The following is a 22,482-nucleotide window of genomic DNA, read 5'->3' on the forward strand; positions in this document are numbered from 1 at the left end:
TGGGCATGCGTACATGCGCATGTGTGTGTGTGCGTGAGTGCGTACGTGTGGTATATTGCTAACCCTTGTCACTCAGCTGTTCCTTTAGTTGTGTCAATAGGGCTAGGCCATCTCCATTCAGAGGCTGTAAGGCAGGGGAAGTGTGCTTCTGTCCGGCCCAGTGCCTCTCGGTGTCAGGATGTCAGCTCTAGTCTTCTGCGCCGGTGCACCCCGGCCCTCTGACGCCCCGGCTCCCAGACCCAGACACTCAAGAGTGGCAGGCAGGCAGGCAGGCAGGCAGGCAGGCAGGAAGGGCTGGGGGAGGGGCAGGACCAGTGCAGCTATGGGGGAGGCTGCCACTGGAAGTGGAGCCATCTGCAAGCCCAGGGAGGGAAGTGTTATGAAGTGTGGGAGCTAAGAAATCAGCACATATTGGGAGTTGATGAAGAATACTCAAAGGTGCCTCCTGTTGGCTGTGTTAGGGAGGGCAGATTCTGCTTGACCAGGTTCCATTTTAAAGTATATTTAATTTTTTTCAAGTAGAATTCATCTCTTGACAGCAAGGATCACCCCTGTGTGCCCCAGATGAGTTTCCACAATCCCTCTCCTTACGTGATTCTACCCACAGCTGACACTTGCAAACTACATTACACCAAATATCAGGAGCATGACACACAACACACCTCTGTCCAGTTTGGTCTGTAAGCATGTATCCTTCTTTTGTAAGATTGGAAATATGTTTAAACACAGTTGTGAGTTTTTATTTATGTTGACCTCAGGTACACCTCCATGTTAAACAGCAATTTCTATCTATCCCAGTGTTCTATTTACATTATTTAATCCATCATTAGGTTGTGGCAAAGTTATGATGAAGCAAGGATATTAAGGACCAATAATCTGTATAGTAGGGTTTATATTCCAAAGCCAGCTGATTTGTGTTGTTACATGTGTTGCCTGTGTTTTTGATGTTTACGAAACACATATACACATAATATTCACTTGTTAACTCCTGCTCCTTTCAATCATTTCAAATGAGTTTATGTCTATGTATGTTGCAGATATATATATTTTTGTGGCAAGTAATGTTTTTGCCCATATGTTTCAATTATTTTGTCAGATTGTGCCAATGAAATAACATTTCTATTCTATGCCTCCCTAATCAGAGTTTAGGGAAAATAACTGAGTACAAAGACACAAGTTGTGACCGTGATCCACCGGAGGAGGGAAATAGGAACCACTTCTGAAAGATCCATTGTTCAGCAAGGAATGTTGTGTGTAGCCTCTGTGTGGAGAAGGGAGCCTGTGAGGATAGGGCTGCTACCTCCTTAATAATTAAAACGGTACTTGGTGGAGTTCTTGCCTCCCGCCGACTTCTGGCCTGTTGTTGGAAAACTTGCTCGCCTGAAAATAATCGGTGTGGGTGTGGGTGTGGGTGTGGGTGTTGAGGGGAGGGGTGTGGTAGGCCTGTGCTAAAGCTATAACTATCCCCAGGGGAGTCTGGAGGAGACCAATATGGGGAGCAGGTCAACTTTTGACTTAAATTTAGATATATGGCCAAGTCACAGATTCCACTTAAAGCACCTCACTAGAACTTTAAACCTAGTTTCTTTCAGGTGGTCTATTTTATAAGCGTAATTGCTTTGTGGTGCCTTAACATAATTAACATAAACCAATAACAGAAGTCACACAAATGTTAACACAACAAACTAAGGCAAATAAAAGGCCTGTACCTTACATGCCATACAGATATTATCTTCTTTATTCAGTTGAAATTGCAAATAACATTTAACTCATCCTTAGATTTTGCGCCCACTGTGTATCTGTCGGCCGGGGTGTTGTTACATTTTGGTAGCTGATAGGAACACCTGATTGTCCCGGGGCATTGGGCTAGCGATTCTGTGAGCCCTGCTTGAAGTTCAATACTAAGGCATACCCAAGCAGTATTTCACTCACTGTTGTCGTGCTGTTGTTAAGCTTCTATCTGAGAGGCATGTGTGTTGTTGTGTGTCTTGCCTCAGGGGCATGTGTTGACAACCGGGCTGTCAGCATACAGAGGTGTTTGTTATATATACCTGCTTAACCTACTTTTGTCAGGCAAGTCTGACTGAAACAAGGAGCAAGCCCCAAACACCAGACGTGCAGCTGCTGTGCTCTGCAACGAACATCCAAGGCTGGCAAAGGTGCTGATGGTGCATGATGAAGTATTATTTGTGAGTAAGCATGAGCACGTGTGACTGCCTTCATGTGTGCAGTATTGGTGAGTGTCCCGCAGGTCAGCTGAGGTAGCCCAGTAGAAGGGCAGAGCAAGCGTGTTTCTAGGCGGGGGAGTGCTTTGGGATTTGTGGATGACAGCATGTTTCAAGACGGAGGAGTGGTTTGGGATATTTGGATGACAGCGTGTGAAAGTCTCCTCGGAGGTCCTCTGTAGTGCTGCACCCAGCCCCTTTGTTTAGAGAATCAAGATGGCTGTAATGAGGAGTGCATTGTGGTGCAACAGAAATAACAAAAGCCCAAAACATCTTGCTTCAAATTTTCTGCAGCTCAGTAGATGTATTAACAATGTATTTACCACAAAAAGTAGCTCTATATTAGTAGAAATACAATAATATTGATAGATTAGTAAATAGATATAGTGTGAATTCACTCTGTTCAACTACTGCATAGGTTGTAGTACAGACCTCTTCAGTGATGACCCTTTATTTAAAATGGCTACTATGTGTTTATAAGTTTCATATGGGATGTGTTCATAGTGACTTTTAGTTTAATTCATAAGCAAGGCAACTCCTTTTGCATTGTAGCTCCTGTAACTCACAGTGTCACTCCAGTCATTTTTCCTGTAATAACTGCATTTCATTAGGGACTGATGTCATGTTTTTTATCGGATTTGTGTCTCTGGGTTAAGCCCTCATTTCCGCTTGTCATCCTGTCTGTGATATAGCCGTTTTTCACTCTAAGGTGTTTGTTGATACTGGAAAGTGAAAAAGGACTTTATATAAGCTAAAATCTTTATTAGTCTGTGTTATCTTTACCCAGTATTCTTATGTTAGAAAGTTACAGTCAAGGTAGATGTCTTATCTTAGGAAGAACCCTGGTTGTTGGACTTTAAATGTAACGTTCACATCAATGTGTAATTCCTGTACTTTGCTGTTGAAATTCTTGATAAAGATCCAGAAGAAGGCACATAGATGCATACAAAAATATTTTTCTTTTCTAAGAAGAATCTGCTCCCACGATAGCTTCAAACTGTCCACAGCAGGAGGACCATCTCCACTCTAGCGGTAGGGATGCAGGCCACGCAAGAGGACCATCTCCACTCTAGCGGTAGGGATGCAGGCCACGCAAGAGGACCATCTCCACTCTAGCGGTAGGGATGCAGGCCACGCAAGAGGCTTGCACAAGAACAAAGAGATAGATGGAGGGAGAGGAATGGAGCAGTGGTAGGAGGACCATCTCCACTCTAGCGGTAGGGATGCAGGCCACGCAAGAGGCTTGCACAAGAACAAAGAGATAAATGGAGGGAGAGGAATGGAGCGGTGGTCCTGTGGCTCTGTCTGCCATGCAGAGAGTGTGATGGGTGGGAAGGGTCTGGGCTATCTGTCCTGCGGTCCTCCTACCTCTCAAATATCTTTGTTTCTGCTCCATTAGGCGTTTTGTCCCTGTGTTAAAGCTGCCTATTCCCTCACTTCCCCCCTCACTTTAGAAACGTCTTTTCACGCTGCTTACGTAACCAGGGATTATTATTATCCTGAAGAGCAAAGCTTAAAAGAAAGTGCTTCACTGAAATGTTAAATACTATTTTTGTTTCTGTTGACGGTGACTAAATCACCCAATATTCAGATACAAATAATTATAATACATTTTATTTATAGGGCGCCTTTCAAGAAACCCAAGGTCGCCCATTCACTAAATCATCAGTGAATTAGAAATAATTAAAAACATAAACAGGACTTAATTTGTTGTTTGGGTTCCCAAGTTAGATGTGACGTGTCATCTGTACATGTTAATTACTTGCACCCAGGAGAGTCTTTCACTGCTTAATGATGAAGCCAGATGAAGCATACATCGTTTTCTGTGGTTTTCTGTGGTTTTTAGATTCCCTGTACTACCAATACTTCCAAAAAAGCAAGGCAAAGTTGCAACAAGTACAGTCCAGCTGGTCTTTATTAGGTTATTTGTTGCCTATTCATATGAAACATGTTCATGTCTGCTTGTGACGGGCTAAATGAATGCCATTTACTAATGAAGAGGTCTGTGCTTCAGTAGACAATCTCTGAAATGGACTCGGCTGTGACTATTTATCTGAAGTCTTCTTTTTCCCGTTTCTGACGTCCTAGAAAGGCTGACCTACTCAGCCAGTCAGCACTTGTTAGATGGAAAATTGAAAATGTTTGTTTGTTTGTGTTTACGGTATCAGCCTGGACTCCCCTGAAAAGTAAACAGGATGTCAAAGAGGGACCATCCTAGAGGAGGATGGGAAGTGGAGTCTCTACTGATTTTTACATGCATTGAATCACATCTTCTTCCTCTTTTTCCCCATCTGCTCCAGTCCAACTCTTTGCATTTCTCTTAAAATGATTCACCCATGCTGGCCTGCAACCCACTACCACCCCCCCCCCCCCCCCCCCACCACCACCCCCTTCTCTCACATACACAGAGAGGGAGTATTTCATTTTCACAGAACAGTACTTTGACATTTTTTTCTTTGCTCACTCCAGAGCCTAGGCAGGGTTATTGCTGCAGTATTGTAGGCTGGGGATGAAAATGAATGTGGACATCAGGCAAGAAGGCGTGGGGGAACAAACTGCACTCCCCACACTTAGCTGCACGTACCAGCCCACAAGATTACCAGCATACTGGCAACCTAAGCTTTGTAGGAACAAATACGCTCAGCCAAATGCGACTTTTGTTGGTTGAATATCCATTATTATGTTATGCCTCTTTGTGAGTTTGTGTGTCTTTGCTTTTGCTTCCATGTGTGCTTACAGGCACTCTGTTGGCATCCACATTGGTGGCAGTAGCACCGCCCAGCCTGTCAGTGTCTCAGTGTAAGAAAGCTGGCCAGACTGAGAGACAGGAGAGGAGTAACATGTTAATGTGTGCCTGTGATGGGTTCAGTTCCAGCTCAGAGACAGAACATAAGCAAGGGAGCATGAGAGAGAGAGAGACAGAGAGACAGAGAGAGAGAGAGAGAGTGAGAGTGAGAGAGAGAGTGTCTGTGAGGCAGGAGGCAACGTGAGTGGAATTTCAATCAAGGGCTCAGCGCACTGTTTAAATACCACCCGCATAAACCAGGATGGGATCTCTCTCTGTCTCTCTCTCTCACTCTCACTCTCTCTCTCTCACTCTCTCTGTTCCCTCTTCACACCTGAAGAAGCCTCCCTCCCTCGTTCAATCGGTCATGTTGTGAACTCTCAGTGTGAGGCCCTGTTTTTATGCATTTAAATGTTGAGAAGCAGAGCTTATGAAAGAGGGAGAAAGAGCCAGAGTCAGCATGTCATGAGCTACTGCAGCTCCACCGCTGCTCCCAGCCAACAGGGCCGCGGCCAGCCTAACGCCAAATCAAGAATGACAGGCATTTTCACAACCTAACATGATTACACATGCACACACATAAACACACACACACACACACACACACATGCATGCATGCATGCTGACAGCTTTGGTAGACACTCAAGTCTGACTCTTGGGATTGGTTGCAAAGATACACACATGCACACGTGACGAGCATGGCACTGTGGACATGCACAGCACGCTTTTTTAAAAGCTGTTCTTCCAACAGTTTGGCACAATTGTGGAAAATGGGTGTGTATGAATGCCTTTAGAAAACCACAAGATCAGATTTGTAAAACATTCGCAAATGAGCTGTCTGATTTTAATGTAAGTAGCTTGCTTTGAGCTACTGCATTACTCTGCCCTGAGCCCACTCAAGAAACTGTCTTCTTTTAATGTGTGCATGCACTTAATGTTTGTTCGTGGGTGGCCCTTTAATGTTGTTTTAGTCAATGTTCACATAAATAAATGTATTCAGATTACCCATAGGGATAGCGAGTGTGATAATTTATTGTAATTTAAATTCAGGTTATGCATATATTGATACAACCACATATTTTATATATTTATTTCATTAATAATCTAATGGTAGTCTAGTGTTGTGGTTATTTCATCTTTTATTACATTAAGGATGGATGTCCGTTCCAGCTACAACCTTGGTACATTGAAAACATAGCCTTTAAAACAGCGTTTGTCTTATTTGTTTGAGGCAAACTTTAAAAATATAACCATAGTGTAGTAATTGTTATTAACATTATAGTTGTTATTATACTAATAATTGATAGTGTTGCTTTAAAATTATCCGTAATATGGCTTTATGAATTTAATTTCATTATAATTATTTCTAGGGCTGTGACGGTATGTCCCCCCCCCCCCCCCCCCAAAATACAGCTAATTTAAAAACTAAACAAAGGTCAATAACGTGGAGTAGCAGGTTAGTACCATTTTTACGGACAGTTTTAATTTAGCAGCTTTTGCCATTTCTTCCTAGTTCCAACTGTGTAGTTGACGAATGGAAACCAACATAGGGTACTGTAAAACTGACTCAGGGGTGGGTATTAGTGGATATCAAAACTCATTTAACGTTATCTGTAGATAATACAACTACTCAAGCTAAGGAATAATGAATAATCATTCACATTCCTATGTTTAGTGGACTGTCCCTCTCACTCACTCGTGTGCAAAGCTGAAGTGACCAATTTTCTGAAAATGTCTCCAGAAGCCCTTGAATGGAAGACAGTCAATGATGATCACTAAACAATTATTATTGCATTTATATTTCATTTCACTCCATATGCACTCCTGTAACTTTCACCAGCAAAAAAAAAAGAAAACAAACAATTGTAGTGCTTTCGGTAATGAGCTCAACCCCATGGTAGGCATCCAATGACCGTGGTATTGCGGTAAAGTAGTTATGGTCACAGCCCTAATTAATTTGGTCATTTTTCACACTAAGTTTTGTATAATCTCAAGTACAGCAGTTCCTCCTCTGCTACAAACACTGAACACATTTGATATTAAAACTGCAGTCCTTATTTTGTACCCTGCCCTACCCAACACCACTGTCTTATCAGTAATGTTTCCCTTCCCAGTCATCTCCACTCATTAGTCACATCCCTCCACGCAGAAGTGTGGCCCCACCTGCTGTGCAGTGGGAGCTGATGGTGCACGAGCTGCTACTGTACTCCAGGGCGGCGTTTGGCCGTGCAGAATGGGCCTTTCCTGCCATCTGTTGTCTGCATCCCCGGAGAGGGGAGAGAGGGAGGAGGAGGGAGGGGGGACTTTAGCAAGAGCATCCCTGCGCTGGGGTCGGGGCTACAGCTGTATCCTTGGACCTGAGCTCCTGCCCCTGGCACCCTGCCGCTCTCAGTGATGAGCGCGGGAACGTTCAGGGCACCGTGATAAAGTGCCACTTAGGCATGTCTTGGCATCTGATGAGGGCCATGGCCAAAGGAGAGAAGGTGTGGAAAATAGTAGCCCTCCAACAACAGACGTCTGATCACTGGCTAACAGTGGCAGATTAAACCTCACCCAATTTTTTTCCAAGGTGAAGATAGAGGAAGGCTTTGCGGAGATATGGTGGACATGACGACCATTCCTTGAATTGACAGGAAAGGGCTGAGTGTGAATCAGCAGTCTGCCCTTTGAAGGGTTTGGCTGGAAGTAGAGCCAGTGCCGGGTGGAGGAGCATCTGAATAGAGCTGGCCTTAGAGATTACAGTCCTGCCATGCTCAGCTGCTGCTGCTACACTCAACTGTCTCTTTTCCTCAGAAATGAACAGTATTTCACTAAAAGAAACCTAACATGTCCGTGTCCATGTGACTGTCCAGAATGTATTTCAAAATTCAGGCTTAAATAATATTTGTAGGCACTTTTATGGAGTTCTGGTCTAAAACTGGCGAGCGATCTGCCTAAAAAGCATGCAAAAATATTGCAAACACTACCAACAGCCCAGTTGGCACTGATAAAAGCCACATAACTGGCGTCTTTTGACAAGATTGTCGTCGTCTGCAAATTTGTGCTGTGAAGGCTTTTTTCTTTTCATGGGGTGTTGCGACACAAACTCCAAAATGACATACAGTAGTTGTGGAACTCCAAAACGACATACAGTAGTTGTTGGAACTCCAAAACTACATAGAGGTGTCCTCGGTTGATACGTCCCATCCCTACAATATAGAAAAAAATATTATTATCCCTATCCCAAAAAAACCTTGATTTCAATAATGATTTTAAACCAGTAGCACTGACATCAATAGTGATGAGATCATTTGAACACATTATTGCAGTGAACCTATGAAGTGAGGTACAACATCTCTTACATCCCTACCCATTTGTTTATAATTATGGTAGAAGCACTTGTGACGTTCAAAGCACTAAAACTTGCTTCATTTTAAACTTTAGTACGGGAGCTCTTCAAGGCTGCCGAAGCTCTTCCCTTCTTTTCACATTATAAACAAATGATTGCAGAAACCATTACACAAACAACTACATTGTCAAGTTTTCTGGCGATACAGCCATACTCAAGTTACTGACAAAAGATTCAGAAATTGTTGTGTATAAGTCAGAGAGAAGTGGTGCACTGGATTGGGGGCACAACCTAATGGTAAATGTAAAAAAGCTCTGTGTTTTGATAAGATTACTGTATGACAGGTGCAGTATGGACTTTTAGCTCAGGTGGATAATATTTGCCATGACCTTGCATAACATAACAGCATATTGTTTTAGGTTTCAGTTTAGCAGCTGAAAATGTCTGGGAAGCACAGTGGCAAGTTTCTTGATAAGACAACACAGAATGTGTGCTATATGTTAGGATTGGTTTGATGAGATGACACAGAGTTTGTGCTATATGTTAGGATGGGTATGAAGTGCATTGAAAAGATCATTATTCATCATTGAAGTCCCAATGCCTAAAGGACACATTCTGGTACTGAAGTTAAATAGGTGTGCCCTCTAGGGGAAAGATGAGAATCTGCAGACCTTAAATGACACAACAGCTGGTGCCTTCATGTAGTGCTGTCCCATCCTCTAGCATGGTGAAGGTGTTAAGAATGATGTGAAATCAAAATCTTGCTTAGCTCATGTAATCTTTCAAATGACATCAGTGGATTAGTGCCTCAGAAAGATTCACTTTTCTTTCTACTTTTTCTGCTTGCTATGTGTGCCTTATTGATTTCATCAGACATAAGTACGAAAGGCACACACCTGTCTATATAAGGTGACGCATGTCTATATAAGTTCTCACAGTTGATAGTGTAAGTCAGAGTGAAACCCTAGCCATGAGAGAGTTGAGAAAGCTGTCAGAAGACCTGTGAGACAGGATTGTGTTAAGACGCAGATATGGGGAAGGATACAAGAAACTTTCTGCAGGATGGAAAGTGCCCTAGAGCATGGTAGCCTCCATCATTATCAAATGGAAGAGATTTGGAACCACCAACAGTCTTCCTAGAGATCTAGAGTTCTTTGTAGAGATGGGAGTATCTTGCAGTAGGACGGGCCTTTATTCCTATCATAAAGGGCACATGCCAGCCAACGGGGAGTTTGCCAAAAAGCTCCTGAGTGACTTTTAGACCATGAGAAGCTAAATCCTCTGGTCTGATGAAACAAAGTTTAAAGACTTTGGCCACAGTTCCCAATGCTGTGTGTGTAAGAAAACCAGGCACTCAGCATCAGCTCAATAATGCTGTCCCTATAGCCAACCACAGTGGGTCCAGCATCATGCTGTGTGGATGCTTCTCTGTGAAAGGGACTGGGAGACTAGTCAGGATACAGGGAAAGATGGATGCAAAAATAGATATATTGAGCAATCCTGAGTGAAATCTTGAACCCAATAGAGCATGTCTGGAGAGTCCTGAAAATGGCTGTGCAACAACGCGCCCCATTGAACCTGGTTGAGCTTGAACTGTTCTGCCAAGAACAATGGAAAAAACTTCCAGAACGAAGGTGTGCCAAGCTTCTAAGATCATTCCCAAGAAGACTTGAGGCTTTACATGCTACCAAAGGTGCCTAAACATAGTACTAAGCAAAGGGTATAACTATTTAAGTAAATATGATGAATGAATTTAATTAATTTTACAGTCTGTAAGTCAAAATGTAGAAAACTCGAAAGGATCTGAAAACATCCTTAATACACTGTATATCATAGTGCTTTATATCCATGTTAACATTTCCCCCCTAATAAGTATAATTTATAATATATAATATTTACTTTTTGGTGAATTAGCTAAGTCTCACATAGTAATTATGACACACACACACATATATTTTTATAATTTTTGTAATTCATCCTTAGAAGGTTACACAGCATAAGAAGTAAATGTTATCAGGGCACCAAACTGGAATGGTTATTCCTGTTAGATCTTGGATGGGGCTTCTCTCAACAGATGAAACCATTGGCAATACTGTGGAATTGGGTGTGCGTCATCTTGCATCGTTTCTGTATGCGCCAACCTCCGGTCCAGTTAACATTTTGCATTCAAGGGAAATACACACACACAGGCATTATTGTGTGTTTTGATGTGCAGTATGGTAGTAATAGGAGGCTGCCAGCCCACATCAACACAGTTTTATATTCATTTGGGTGGCTGGCATACTGCTAAATACATCTTAGAATGTGAGTTTCACTCCACTCAGCAGGTTGGATATTTAATGGATTTCCTCCTTTTTGTTTGCAGGACATTGCAGTGACATTTTAGCATTCAACTCATGATGTGTAAAATATAGCAGTGATCATTCAGCTGTAGAGTAGCTCCATTGTGTTTCAGTGATGGGTAGGCAGTCATGGATACTCTTGGCTGGCCTTCCTACACTCTGTGATTTCAGTAGGGCAGGATGGGGGTGGTGTTGTAAGGTGACCGGAGCTCACTCACTGGCTTATCAGAGGCAGACAGCATACAGTGAAAAGGGTTGGGGGAGAGAGGGAATGCTTTCACTGCAAAGGTTGATAGACTGAATTGGAGGCTACACCGTGAAAGAGCAGTTCATCCTTTCTCCCATCAAGCGTGCACTCTGTCTGGGCCGGCATGCAAAAGAGCCGTCCCCTGAAGATAGATGGAGGCTCGGCAGTGCCGGACACTCAGCAGCCATATGACGGGAGCTAAAGCACCCCTCGCCCTCTGTACTTATCTGTGGTATAATATAAGGACAGGATAAGATATTGTATAGTATAAGGTCAGGATTAGTTATAGTATAATATAAAAATGGGATAGGATATAGTATTGGCTATAGAACTGGAACCAGAACTACAGGTAGTGTACTATTGCTACTGAATTCTAGATTACGTATAGTATATAATAGTTTGCATATTATCGGTCCAGAATGTGTTTTCTACTGTTGCACTGGACTAATTTTCCATTGATTTCTTTTGTTGTGGTTTATTCCCATTCCATAGTGTTAGGGAACATGGTGTTATTCCCATTCCATAGTGTTAGGGAACATGGTGTTTGTCAGTGGAGAGGGTCCAAAGAACAGTTGCCTCCCCCGCCGTGCTGAATGCCAGTGCGGCTCTGAGTCGATGCGGGGCAAAAGGGCACTGCTTTAAGAGGGCACGTCCGGTCGCTAGCACTCCCTCTCGCCCAATGGCACGCCGCTGCACCCTCACTCCATTACATTACATTTACTGACCATTATCACTTAAATATAATTGGCTGAGAACAGGAATTGAACCTGAATCATCAGCGCTAGTCACTGCGCCAACAGTCATGTAGTCACAGTAGGGCATATTCTATTCCTGAACTACTCACAGTAGGGAGTATTCTATTGATGAACTATTCTTTAGATCCCATAGCAATATTCACTTTGTTTAGTATAATATTTATAATATAGTATTATATAATATAATTATATTATTTAATAGAATAGAATAGTATATATAAAGTATAATAGAACGGACATGGTACTTGTTGTTAAAGCAACTCAGCAAAAATGAAGTGAAACCTTAAATATGGGTGCGAAAGTGTGGGACACAAAATATCAGCAAGATGTCATTGAATACTTTATTGTTGCAGATGACTCTTTCACAAGAGCTCCCTGTCTTCTCCTTTATGTGTTTACCTTTTGTGGAAGCACAGCAGGAGCAGGACTAAATATCTACTAACTATAACTAAACATTGCGTATTTAGGTTATTTACATTTTTGATATTTAGGTTATCAGTGTTGAAAAGTAGTAATATTGGAGTTGTCCAAACTATGCATCAGGTGCAAAAAAATAGATTAGCAATGGTTATACTATACTTTGCAACACAGAGATATCATGTCAGTTAAATCAATTATGTGTTTTATGTGTGCAGCTTTGGAATTATTTTTTTAGCTTCCTCGCTGACAAATTGGCAATCCTTAAAAGTGGTGAGGTCACCTCAGTGGATGCTGAAGGCTGGGTACAGGCGTTTCTCCCAGTGCTCACAAGCAGGGTGAGGTCATCTGAGTGCTGAAAGGGAATATACAAGCTTGCTATTAGCTGGCTGCATGAGTTGGCCTGAGGTGTGGTATTGGTTGGCTCTGAAATGGTTTTGTCATTACTTTCTCAAGTGATCACAGATGTGATCATGTTGGTGAAATTAAGTACTTGGTGGTGGGAGAACAGTACTGTTTCAACTCTAAGATTATTTGTTTGAAATGTTTCATTATAAGATGTTAATGGAAACATTTAACATTGTACTTGTAACATTAGTGATGCCAAAGCTTACTGAACAGTGTTTATAATAGCTGTTTTTAAAAGGTGTCTGTTAAACTCAGTGTAAATGTGTATCAGATGCATCTACCCTTTTAGCCCATCTGATTTTCATGTTGTCAGAAGCTGTAGGCATCTGTTCTATTCTCACTGGGAAAGCTTGCTCCTTTGCCTCTTTCTGATTTCTGGTGATTGTTTGGCCCTCTCTGCCCCCTGCTGGCTGGCTGATTCCATCAGCGCGCACCCCCTGAGGACAAGGCCTATGGAAAATCTTGGCCATCTTTCTTTGTTTTGAGTTGTCATATAAGAATCAAGGCAAGGCTTGAGGAGGAGGCAAGAGGCTCTGCTGGGGATAGGAGAAGGCACACTGGGCTCAAGTTGACCTCGCCTCAGCAATGGTGCCCGTAATAGCAAACATGATTGGCATTGAGCCCCTAAACATGTACAGGCTATTGTCAGTTACACTGTGGACAGTGTGAACTGTGCTGCCTCTCATTGAATAATTCAGTTGCAGAGCTCTTTTCTCCAGAAGGCTTGCCTAGATTTAGAGAAGTAGTCAGGCGGCAATATGTGTGGACCTGAATTTGACACTCAGATTGTCAGAAATGTTTTAAGTTTATTAGAAAGTTGTTGTTTTGAAATTATTTCTTATTTTTCTTAACTGCCTTCATACATTTATATGGCACTGTTTTGCCTGAGACTACAGTGCTGCTGTTTAAATGTCAAGAATCCCATTTACTGCAGCTATTTTCATCCACCTAGTGTGTGTTTACATAACACTGCTGACTTGTGTTGTCATGGATTTCATCTTGGGGAGTGCTCCGGGTGAATTGGATGTAGAAAGATCTTTCACAATAAATAATTCCCTCCTTGTTCTTATTAAGCCATGCATATTAATACTAACTTTTTGTTAGGTTTAATGTGTGTTTGCTGAATGAAGTATTTGTGTGCAAGTGCTAAGTTTTAGCATTAGTCTTTGTATAGCTGACTTAAAGAATTGTATTTGTTTTAGTGTGCTATTGTAAGTCTTTGAACAGCTGATTTAAAGAACTGTTTTAGTGTGCTAGCGTTAGTCTTTGTATAACTGATTTAAAGAACTGTTTTAGTATTAGTTTTAGTGTGCTAGTGCTAGTCTTTTTTATAACTGACCGAACTGTTCACAATGCATTATGCTGTTCCCAGAATTCAAGATTTTCCTGAGTAATTGTCAGTCCTACCGTCCAGAAGGCATGATGTAGCAACCAGAAATATTACCATTTTTGCTTTGGTGGTTCACATGTTAATGGAAAAGGCACCGAATGCGGTTTTATGCCATGCTTCATAAAAGGCCAAATGTGTCACTCAGTTGCGTTTGGACAGTATTTAGTATTTAGTAAATTTAGAAGACATTATACCAAAGGGGTCTGTTATTTGTCACAGTACTGATGCAACAAGCCAACACATTTTCTTTTGCCGACATACTTGAAGTTACCCCTCAGAAAGCAAGGGCACGTCCTGTGCTTTTATACTGTTCTGAATGGTAGTGGGGGGAAAAACATGGTGTATATATAGTGAAGGTAATATTTGGTTAGCTGCCATGTTCTGCTCTCTCTTGTGTGTCAAGAGTATTTTTCTTCCTTTGTGATTTGAATTATGAAATGAAGTCTGTAAAGGAACGTTCACAGTGAATGTTTTGTATAGCCTGAACTCTAGCAGTGGAGACCATTACCTTTTGTGAATGTCTCCTACAATCAAAGAAGCCCAAACCATTCCTGCTTTTATTGCCAGGTTTATTGTACAACTGACTAGTGTTGGTTCTGAAGCCTTTACAGATGACAACTCTACATCTCTCTCTCTCTCTCTCTCTCTCTCTCTCTCTCTCTCTCTCTCTCTCTTTCTCTTTCTCTTTCTCTCTGTCTTCCTCACAGAAAAAGGTTGTGGAGCAGCTGCGGAAGGAGCTGTTGGTGAAGCAGGACCAGGCGGAGATCAGAATGCAGGCACAGCACCCCCCACAGCCTGATGGGAAAGCCTCTGCTCTGCCATCAGCTCAGTTCCAGCCAGCTCTCCCCCCTCCCAACCTGAGCACCCCACAGGTCTGGAACACACATAGCTCTCACCACCTTCGTCATTCTTCATCTCTCACTCTTATCTGAATATTCTACTGACCTTAAGGTGAACTTTTGTTCACACATTTGTTAACACCACCACCCACTGTATCACGATAGGAACAAACCATGTGTGTCAGTGCAGAGTCTGTGTCTCCCTCTGGAACGAAATACTGTTTTCTGATTGGCTAATGGGGTGTACAATAAGTTCGTATAGATGGACACCTTGGACGTAGTCCCAGTAGAAAAGTTAAATCGCCGTTCCATATCAATGCTCTTGAATGGTTACCATTGACAACCAACGTAACGTTTTTTTTTCTTCAAAACTTTCTCTAACGGGAGCACTAGGCTTCAAATCAAGAATTCATCAGGTTATTATGCATATTAAGTTTCCTAAAGATAAAGGAAATTCTAAATAATAATAATAATACAAATAAAAAACGTTTTGGATGTTGTAAACGGGAGATAAGCGGGATAACGGCCTCCGAGCTGTCCAGTTCTACAAAGATAATGGACTTTGCGGCGCTGCGCGTCGTGGCGTTCTTTGCCCCGCAGCGTCCATTATCTTTGTAGAACTGGACAGCTCGTCGGCCGTTATCCCTTACATATCTTATGAACCTATACATTTACTGGAAGAGTCCCACACCAAAATCTCACACAGGCCTATTTTGGATTAGCTCTAAAGCAGGTTGCAGCACCATATACATCACACGGGGTAGAAGGGTATTAGTCCTAATCTGTCAGAAAGGCACATGTTCTTGCAGAGTTTTGGTTACTTGTCTCTGGTGTGTCTATGGGGATGCTTGCCGGTCACATACTGTATGCGATGTTCACACTTGGTTTGAAAATGTGCCTTGGGCAATCGGATCACAAGTGGACAGCACTAAATACAAATGTAAATGACCACCACCATGTAATGTTATTTGAACACGTGAACCGAGGTGGTCTAGGATACAACTGACCACATGTCTTTTGTAGTGCATCCTGATGCGTCCCCCACAAGGCAGTAGCAATAACAGAAGACGCATCTTGGAGACTCATGATAAACACAGGTATAGATAGTAATGTGTCTCGGCTGTCCACTTGTGATCCAACGCCAAGACACATTTTAAAACCAAGTGTAAATAGGGACAAAGTGTGTCTGGTTTGCCCAGTGGGTTAAACAACTGTAGACTAATGCAGACACAAGCGCAGCCAAACATCTGTGGTGAGATAAAGAGACATGTTAGGAATCATAGGACCCAGGATGTGAGGCCCTTGGTCTGCCCATGGATAAGCCTAATGACCTTGGACTGCCCAAATAATATTGAATTCCATACCGGTGTTATGCTGGTCCAACAAAGGTTTGTGTGTTATTGAATCACATTCTGTTACCTGTTGTATATTTTAACAAATGTATGGATTGTTGTTGTCTTTTGTAAATGTACAAAATAATTGGCCTACAAGCTTTGTAAGTCAGTGTATAGGTGTACAGAGGTGTTGAATTCAGTTAATACTATGAGCAGCATTTTATTCTTAGTCTAAGTCTGACTCTGTCCTGTTTCTTCCCTTTGGCCACAGACTACACTCACAGGCACACCGGTCATCCCCAACAAATCTCTACCTCTGGTGCTAAAAGCTGCCACCCCTAACATGCCCACTTCCATCGTGACACCACGACCTTCTGTTGCCATGGTCACCACCCTCAGCCACATGCCCAAACCCACTACACAGAGCTCTGAACAGATACAGGCGACACCTCTTGGCCTCCAGGCAATGGGCAAGCTGACCCATCAGGGAACAGAACCACTAAGGATAGTCTCAAAGAATGCTGTTGTTGTAAGTATCCCTCCAGTATATGTCTGTCCATTGTTACAGAGCACAGACAAAAACACACACATTCATGAAATAAGTTTATTTAAGAAGTTAGGTATCACTTTTGAATGTGTATAGGCTATGGATGAGTATCATCAGTGCACTTTCATATGTGGTTTGATGATGGGATAGCACATCCATGATTGTGAGATTGTTTTGAAATGAATGCATTTGTTGCCTTATGTGCTTTATCAATGTGTTAACATATTGATATACGTGTCCTACAGGTGGCTCATTATGCTCATTAGTGATTCTGTGTAAATTCATCAAATTTCAGGAAATTTTCAACAGATCCAGATTTGCCAGATTTCTTATATAAAAAAGGTCTAAAGCCATATTTACATTTGTTGAAAATATTAAATTGGAAAAAACACACATTATTTTATTTAAACCATCTCAAATTTTCTACAGGACTTTTTCACCTTTTCACAAGCCAATTTTTCTAAACAATTGTTTTATCATAGTTCAGTTTATCATACCTTGTGGTCAGAATTTGTTAAAATTGTGTCATGTTCATTTTAGTTTCATTTTCCGAAAAGGAAATAATACTGTAATGAAACATCTTCCTGTTGACTTGATTGAGTAGAACACAGAATCGGAATTATAGGCACCTGGAACAAGAATGGCTTTTCCGGTTGCTACACAAATGTTATTTGTAATGAAAAAAATCTTATTTGGGCAACCTCGAAACTGTAACAAATTTGTTACTCCTAAACATTTACATAGTATGACCAAAAATGTTTTAGCCGAGAGTAATGGGTCCTTGGACTCTGTATGTCCACAGACCCCCGTAAAAAAAGACCAGTGATGTACTCGTCAATATCTATTTTTTTTTTATGTAAATTAACTGAGATATGGATCTAATATTCTACATTTATATTCTTCATGGTCATATACCATTTTCCGGCAAATTTGAGATGGTCAAACAGAAAGCATTTGATTAATTGTCATGGGATGACACTTATTGAAGAAGGTTACACACTGCTTGTCAAGAGAAGGAAAGAGGTCAAAAACAATGCCATTGATTCATAATCACATGTTTGATCATGTTTTTTTTTGGTTTGTGATGATGCTGAGATGACATTTTTCATCAATTTATGCGTTCAAAAACAGCTTGCTCTACTTCTTGGGCATGCTGCGGAACATTTAGGATTGTCATTGTGCATAGCCTCCTCAACCTCCAGCCACCATTGCCTTATGCACAGTCTTAATGTGCTGCCAGTGAAGTCCTTTCTATGTATCTGTGTGTGTGTGTGTACGTGTGTGTATGTTTGTGTTTATTTGTGTGTTTAAAAACGGGTGGTCCCACGTCACAGGTGCAGGCCACCACACAGCATATCAAAGTTCCACAGTTTGTTCCTCCTCCCAGACTGACACCTCGGCCCACCTTTCTACCACAGGTTCGTCTTCATGGAAACCCCTATCTCCTCCCACCTATCCTTGAGTCTCTCTCCTGTGTCACAATCCCGCTCCCTCCCCCCCTCCAGCCACTAGCACACCCAACACCTACGAAACGACACGCTAACACCTACGAAACGACACGCTAACACCTACGAAACGACACGCTAACACCATAGAAAGTACACGCTAACACCATAGAAACGACACGCTAACACCATAGAAATGACATGCTAACACCATAGAAATGACACGCTAACACCATAGAAAAGACACGCTAACACCAGAGAAATGACACGCTAACACCAGAGAAAGGACACGCTAACACCGGTCACAGTCTTTAATGAACATACGGTCACAGTCTTTAATGAACAACACTTGTGTGAGGCTGCTTAGAGGGGCCATGAGCAAAATACATAACTAGGTGCTTAAAGCAAATGATTATGACATGACAGATTTGGTTTGCAGGAACTGCGCCATTTCTATTTTACATGGAGGTCATTCAGAATGAGTCAAAGATCACAGCCCTGAAACCGGTCTGGGGCATTTTTTCCTGCTCGCAAATCTCACCTAAGAAACAGTGTTAACATATGAGCAATCCATCCCTCCTTTCAGCTAGTTTGATCAGATTTCAAAAGACATGGTGGCTCTGTCCCCATGGCTAAGAGGAATTTGTGAATATTGAGAGAAATTCTCCCTTTTGTTGCTGCTTCCTGCTTCTGTGTTTGTGTATGTGTGTGAGAGTGTGAGTGTGCTGCTTTGTCTCCTTAAGTCCCGTATCGTTCAGGGTGTAATGTCTTCTCATGTAACTATTTATTCTACCCATCCCACGCCATCCTTACACCATCCATGCTGTGTCACTGAAGTGTGATGTCTGTCTCCTCAGTAGTGCTCTGTCTGTTCACCTTCTGCCTTGGCCGCTTGACTTGATCCCTGCCTTCCTCCTGCGGCTTCCTCCCTCCGTGAACATGGCATGAGCTGTAGTGTTTGTCTTTGTCAATAGGACACGGGTCTTCTTCCACAGTGTGCAGTCTCTGACAGATGATTCCTGTGTGGATGTGGACATGGGATGATGTGGCAATCCAACATGTTTTTAGGCCAAAATAAGCAAGTGAGAAGAATAGAAATCCGGAAGAAAAACAGAATAGAAATCCCAAAGGAAGTTCCCAGTCTTCCACTGTTGACCAACAATATACACTTTATAAGGCATACAGCTCCAAAGATTCTTTTACAAGAATAGTTTTAGATTTCTTATGAAAGACATGTTTTTAAGCTCTAACATTGTCACGTGATTCTGATAGGGGTGATATGTCAAAATTAAAGTTAGTTGAGAAAATGCTCCAGAGTTAAGGTCCATGTTAAGTCTGTTAAAATGATGGGCTTAATAATATCACCATTCCTGGGGCCGACAGAAGGGGAAATCTCAGCTTACACACTTCTGAAGGTGTTTGTGAGTAGATCCAGGGCAGCTCATTGGACTGAAGCGTACTGTTATTAGGAAGCACAGGGCTCAGTGCCTGGGTCTCTGTTCTGTGTGTCCACATGAGTGGCTAAGCTGAACTGACACAGACATTCAAGTTTCTCCATTCAAGTTCCATTTGGGCCAAGAGAGATCTCAGGCCCTCCTCATTAATATCTCTTGGTTTGGCTCTGCATTTGAGCAGATTGTCAGTCTTTTTGGACGGTGTCCCTGTGTACTTAAATGACATTTGTATCAGTGTGAGTATGTGTGTGTGTTTAATGTAGGGGAGATGAAGTTAGAAAGGAGTTGGGATTTCAGGACCGCTGATTGCCAAACAGTTGAGATTTTAGCACAGATGGACCTTGGACATACAGTTTTCAACCTAACCTTGAATGTAACTAAGATTGTTTTTCCTCCACAATAACTGTGAAAGATTGCCATATCATCACAAGACTGATTTTGGATCCTGTTTGTCCAGGTTCGACCTAAACCAGCTCCACCCGCCACCACAGTGCCCATCGCTCCAGCCCCCACACACACATCCCTGGCCCCAATGCTGGCAGCGCCGCAGCTACTGCAGAGGCCTGTCATGTTGGCTACAAAACTCAGTGCTGGCTCAATGCCTGCCGCTCCTGGCCCCATCACTCAGCTACGGATCCTCAACGGCCAGTCCGGCGCTACCATCACCAAGAGCCTGACTACCACTCATCTCACAGGCATCGTCATCACCACCCCGGCAACCATTGCCCCCATCCAGCTGACCACAGCCCCTATACAACAGGCCAGCAGCATCAGCCCTGGAGCAAAGGTAAGAGCCAGAATGGGGTTCATGTAAACAAAATCTTGGTACCTCTGCCTCTGTTCCACTACTAGCTGACACAGTCAACTTTTGTTTGGAATATAACCTAACAAAATAACAAGAGGCACACCAATTCAGTAAGAGGACAGGGGTAGGCCTCATGGGCATGAAGCACACTCATGGTCTTAATCCATGATAGTTGTCTATCTACCTTATTTCCGGACTATAAAGCGCACTTAAAAGCCTTTAATTTTCTCAAAAAACGACAGTGCGCCTTATAATCCGGAGCGCTTTATATATGGATTAATTCTGGTTGTGCTTACTGACCTCAAAGCGATTTTGTGTGGTCCATGGCGCTCTGTCAAAAAAATGTAGTACGTCTTTGGTAAACTACAGAGCCGCACCCCTGCAGCATTACGGCTACTGTACCCTCGAACAGTACATTGCTTCCGACCACTGTTTGCTGGTGGCTCGGTGTTGGAAGTGCCTTCTCCAGCAAGCTTGAAATGACAACTAAAGTAATTTGCTATGGAGTAATTCTGGGAGCGTTACTCTCTATCCATTAAATAGGGAATGTATTTCACGTATGTGTAGAACCTATTTTGAATGGCTGACCTTACATAAAAAGGCAGTGAAAGAGACTGGAGGCAAACCGTACCTCTGCCTCAATGAGGGAGGCGTGTGAGAGCATATCAGCATGCTAACGTTATACTTATTAGCAGCGATGCTAGCTAACTACTATGTGTTTCAATGGATTTTTGGTCTAAGCGTTAGCAGCAACCTAACAATAATGGTCGAGAGCTTGAGTTAAGACCTACAATACTCTGCAACATTTTGAGTTATTGTGAGTTATTGTTTTTTTTTTTACGTGTTACAACTGAACAAGGTTGGGAGTTATTGTGAATACGCTCATTAACGTTTGAACAATGTTGAGAGTTATTGTGAACACGTTTAATAACGTCCGGTGCGGTTTATAAATGAAAAAAGATCAAAATAGACCATTCATTGACAGTGCACCTTATAATCCAGTGCGCCCTATAGTGCGGAACATACGGTAGTTGTCTCATGGGCATGAAGCACACTCGTGGTCTTAATCCATGATAGTTGTCTATCTAGTTGTCTCATGGGCCCCTGGGAAACAGACTCCGAGTTGCAATATGAAAATGAAAACCACAATAATGAAATTCTAAAAGGACATGGAAACAATAGTGTTTCACAAAATGTCTTTTTTCCTTGTTTAAGTAAGCAAAACCATTGAGAAATAGAATATTAAGAAGAGTAAGCTGGTGCACTGAAAGGCCTAACACAGAGAGTGCACAGGACTATTGTGAAACTATTTCGATCATGCCTTTGGAATAACGTATAAGTATGACATACCCATATGACATACATATTACCTACACAAGTCTAGAGGTTTTTGACATTTTTAGGTGATTATTGCATTCGTGTCTGTTCACAATCAAAACCTCTCCTCTCTCTGAATCTTTCTGTTGTCTAGGTTGAGGTCATTCACGAACCAAACAGATCACAGAGGGTGACCACTTCCCCTTCCTCTGTCCCTGTCCCTGTCCCTGTCTCGATGCCTTCCCATCCTCCACCCCCTAAACAGGAGGAGAGTCCAGAGGTATACCACTTCACAGCCCTCATGCTGAATTATATGGCTAATGAGATGATAATAAACTAAAATCACTGTTTGTCCCTCATTTTAGAAACTTGCCTTCATGGTGTCCCTTGGCCTAGTAACACATGACCATTTAGAGGGTAAGCAGAGTAGTTTTGTTCTTGTATGTTTCCTAAATACAATTTAGTTCGTCAACTATTTGATCTTGTTTACTTGTGTCAGGATAAGCAGCATATCAGTTGATCTGTCTGTCAGTCTTACGTCACGTCGTTTTTCCATATGAACATGTTGCATAGCTTTGCTCAGCTTAGTCCATTGACTTAGTCTAGATTTGCCGTGTATTGGATATTTCCATATATTAAGGTCTGCTTACTTGAGGGTGTGTCTTTAAGTAAGGCATAAAGGCTGCCGAGGTGTCTTGACATACAAAAATATTCGACGATGTGCAGGCAAAGAACTCCACGACACAAAGCATAACATTGGTATCCTCAGTTTATACCTCAGTTGTCATACATGTATTTAGGTATGTATAACATTACACCACAAACAAAACATTTTGTTCAGTCT

The 22,482-nt window shown here is 42.2% G+C and overlaps 1 protein-coding gene across 1 annotated transcript in view; it reads left to right on the forward strand.

Moving 5' to 3' along the window:
• Nucleotides 1-22,482, forward strand: part of phf21aa (PHD finger protein 21Aa) — a 46,329-nt gene that overhangs the window by 13,861 nt on the left and 9,986 nt on the right. The window contains exons 6-11 of the mRNA XM_080843401.1: nucleotides 14,605-14,769; nucleotides 16,342-16,599; nucleotides 17,952-18,035; nucleotides 19,974-20,303; nucleotides 21,793-21,918; nucleotides 22,004-22,055. Coding sequence (XP_080699527.1) covers nucleotides 14,605-14,769; nucleotides 16,342-16,599; nucleotides 17,952-18,035; nucleotides 19,974-20,303; nucleotides 21,793-21,918; nucleotides 22,004-22,055 — 1,015 coding nt within the window. The remainder of the gene's footprint in view (nucleotides 1-14,604; nucleotides 14,770-16,341; nucleotides 16,600-17,951; nucleotides 18,036-19,973; nucleotides 20,304-21,792; nucleotides 21,919-22,003; nucleotides 22,056-22,482) is intronic.

Source organism: Sprattus sprattus, assembly GCF_963457725.1.
Source record: "Sprattus sprattus genome assembly, chromosome: 8".
In the NCBI taxonomy this organism is placed as follows: Eukaryota; Metazoa; Chordata; class Actinopteri; order Clupeiformes; family Clupeidae; genus Sprattus; species Sprattus sprattus.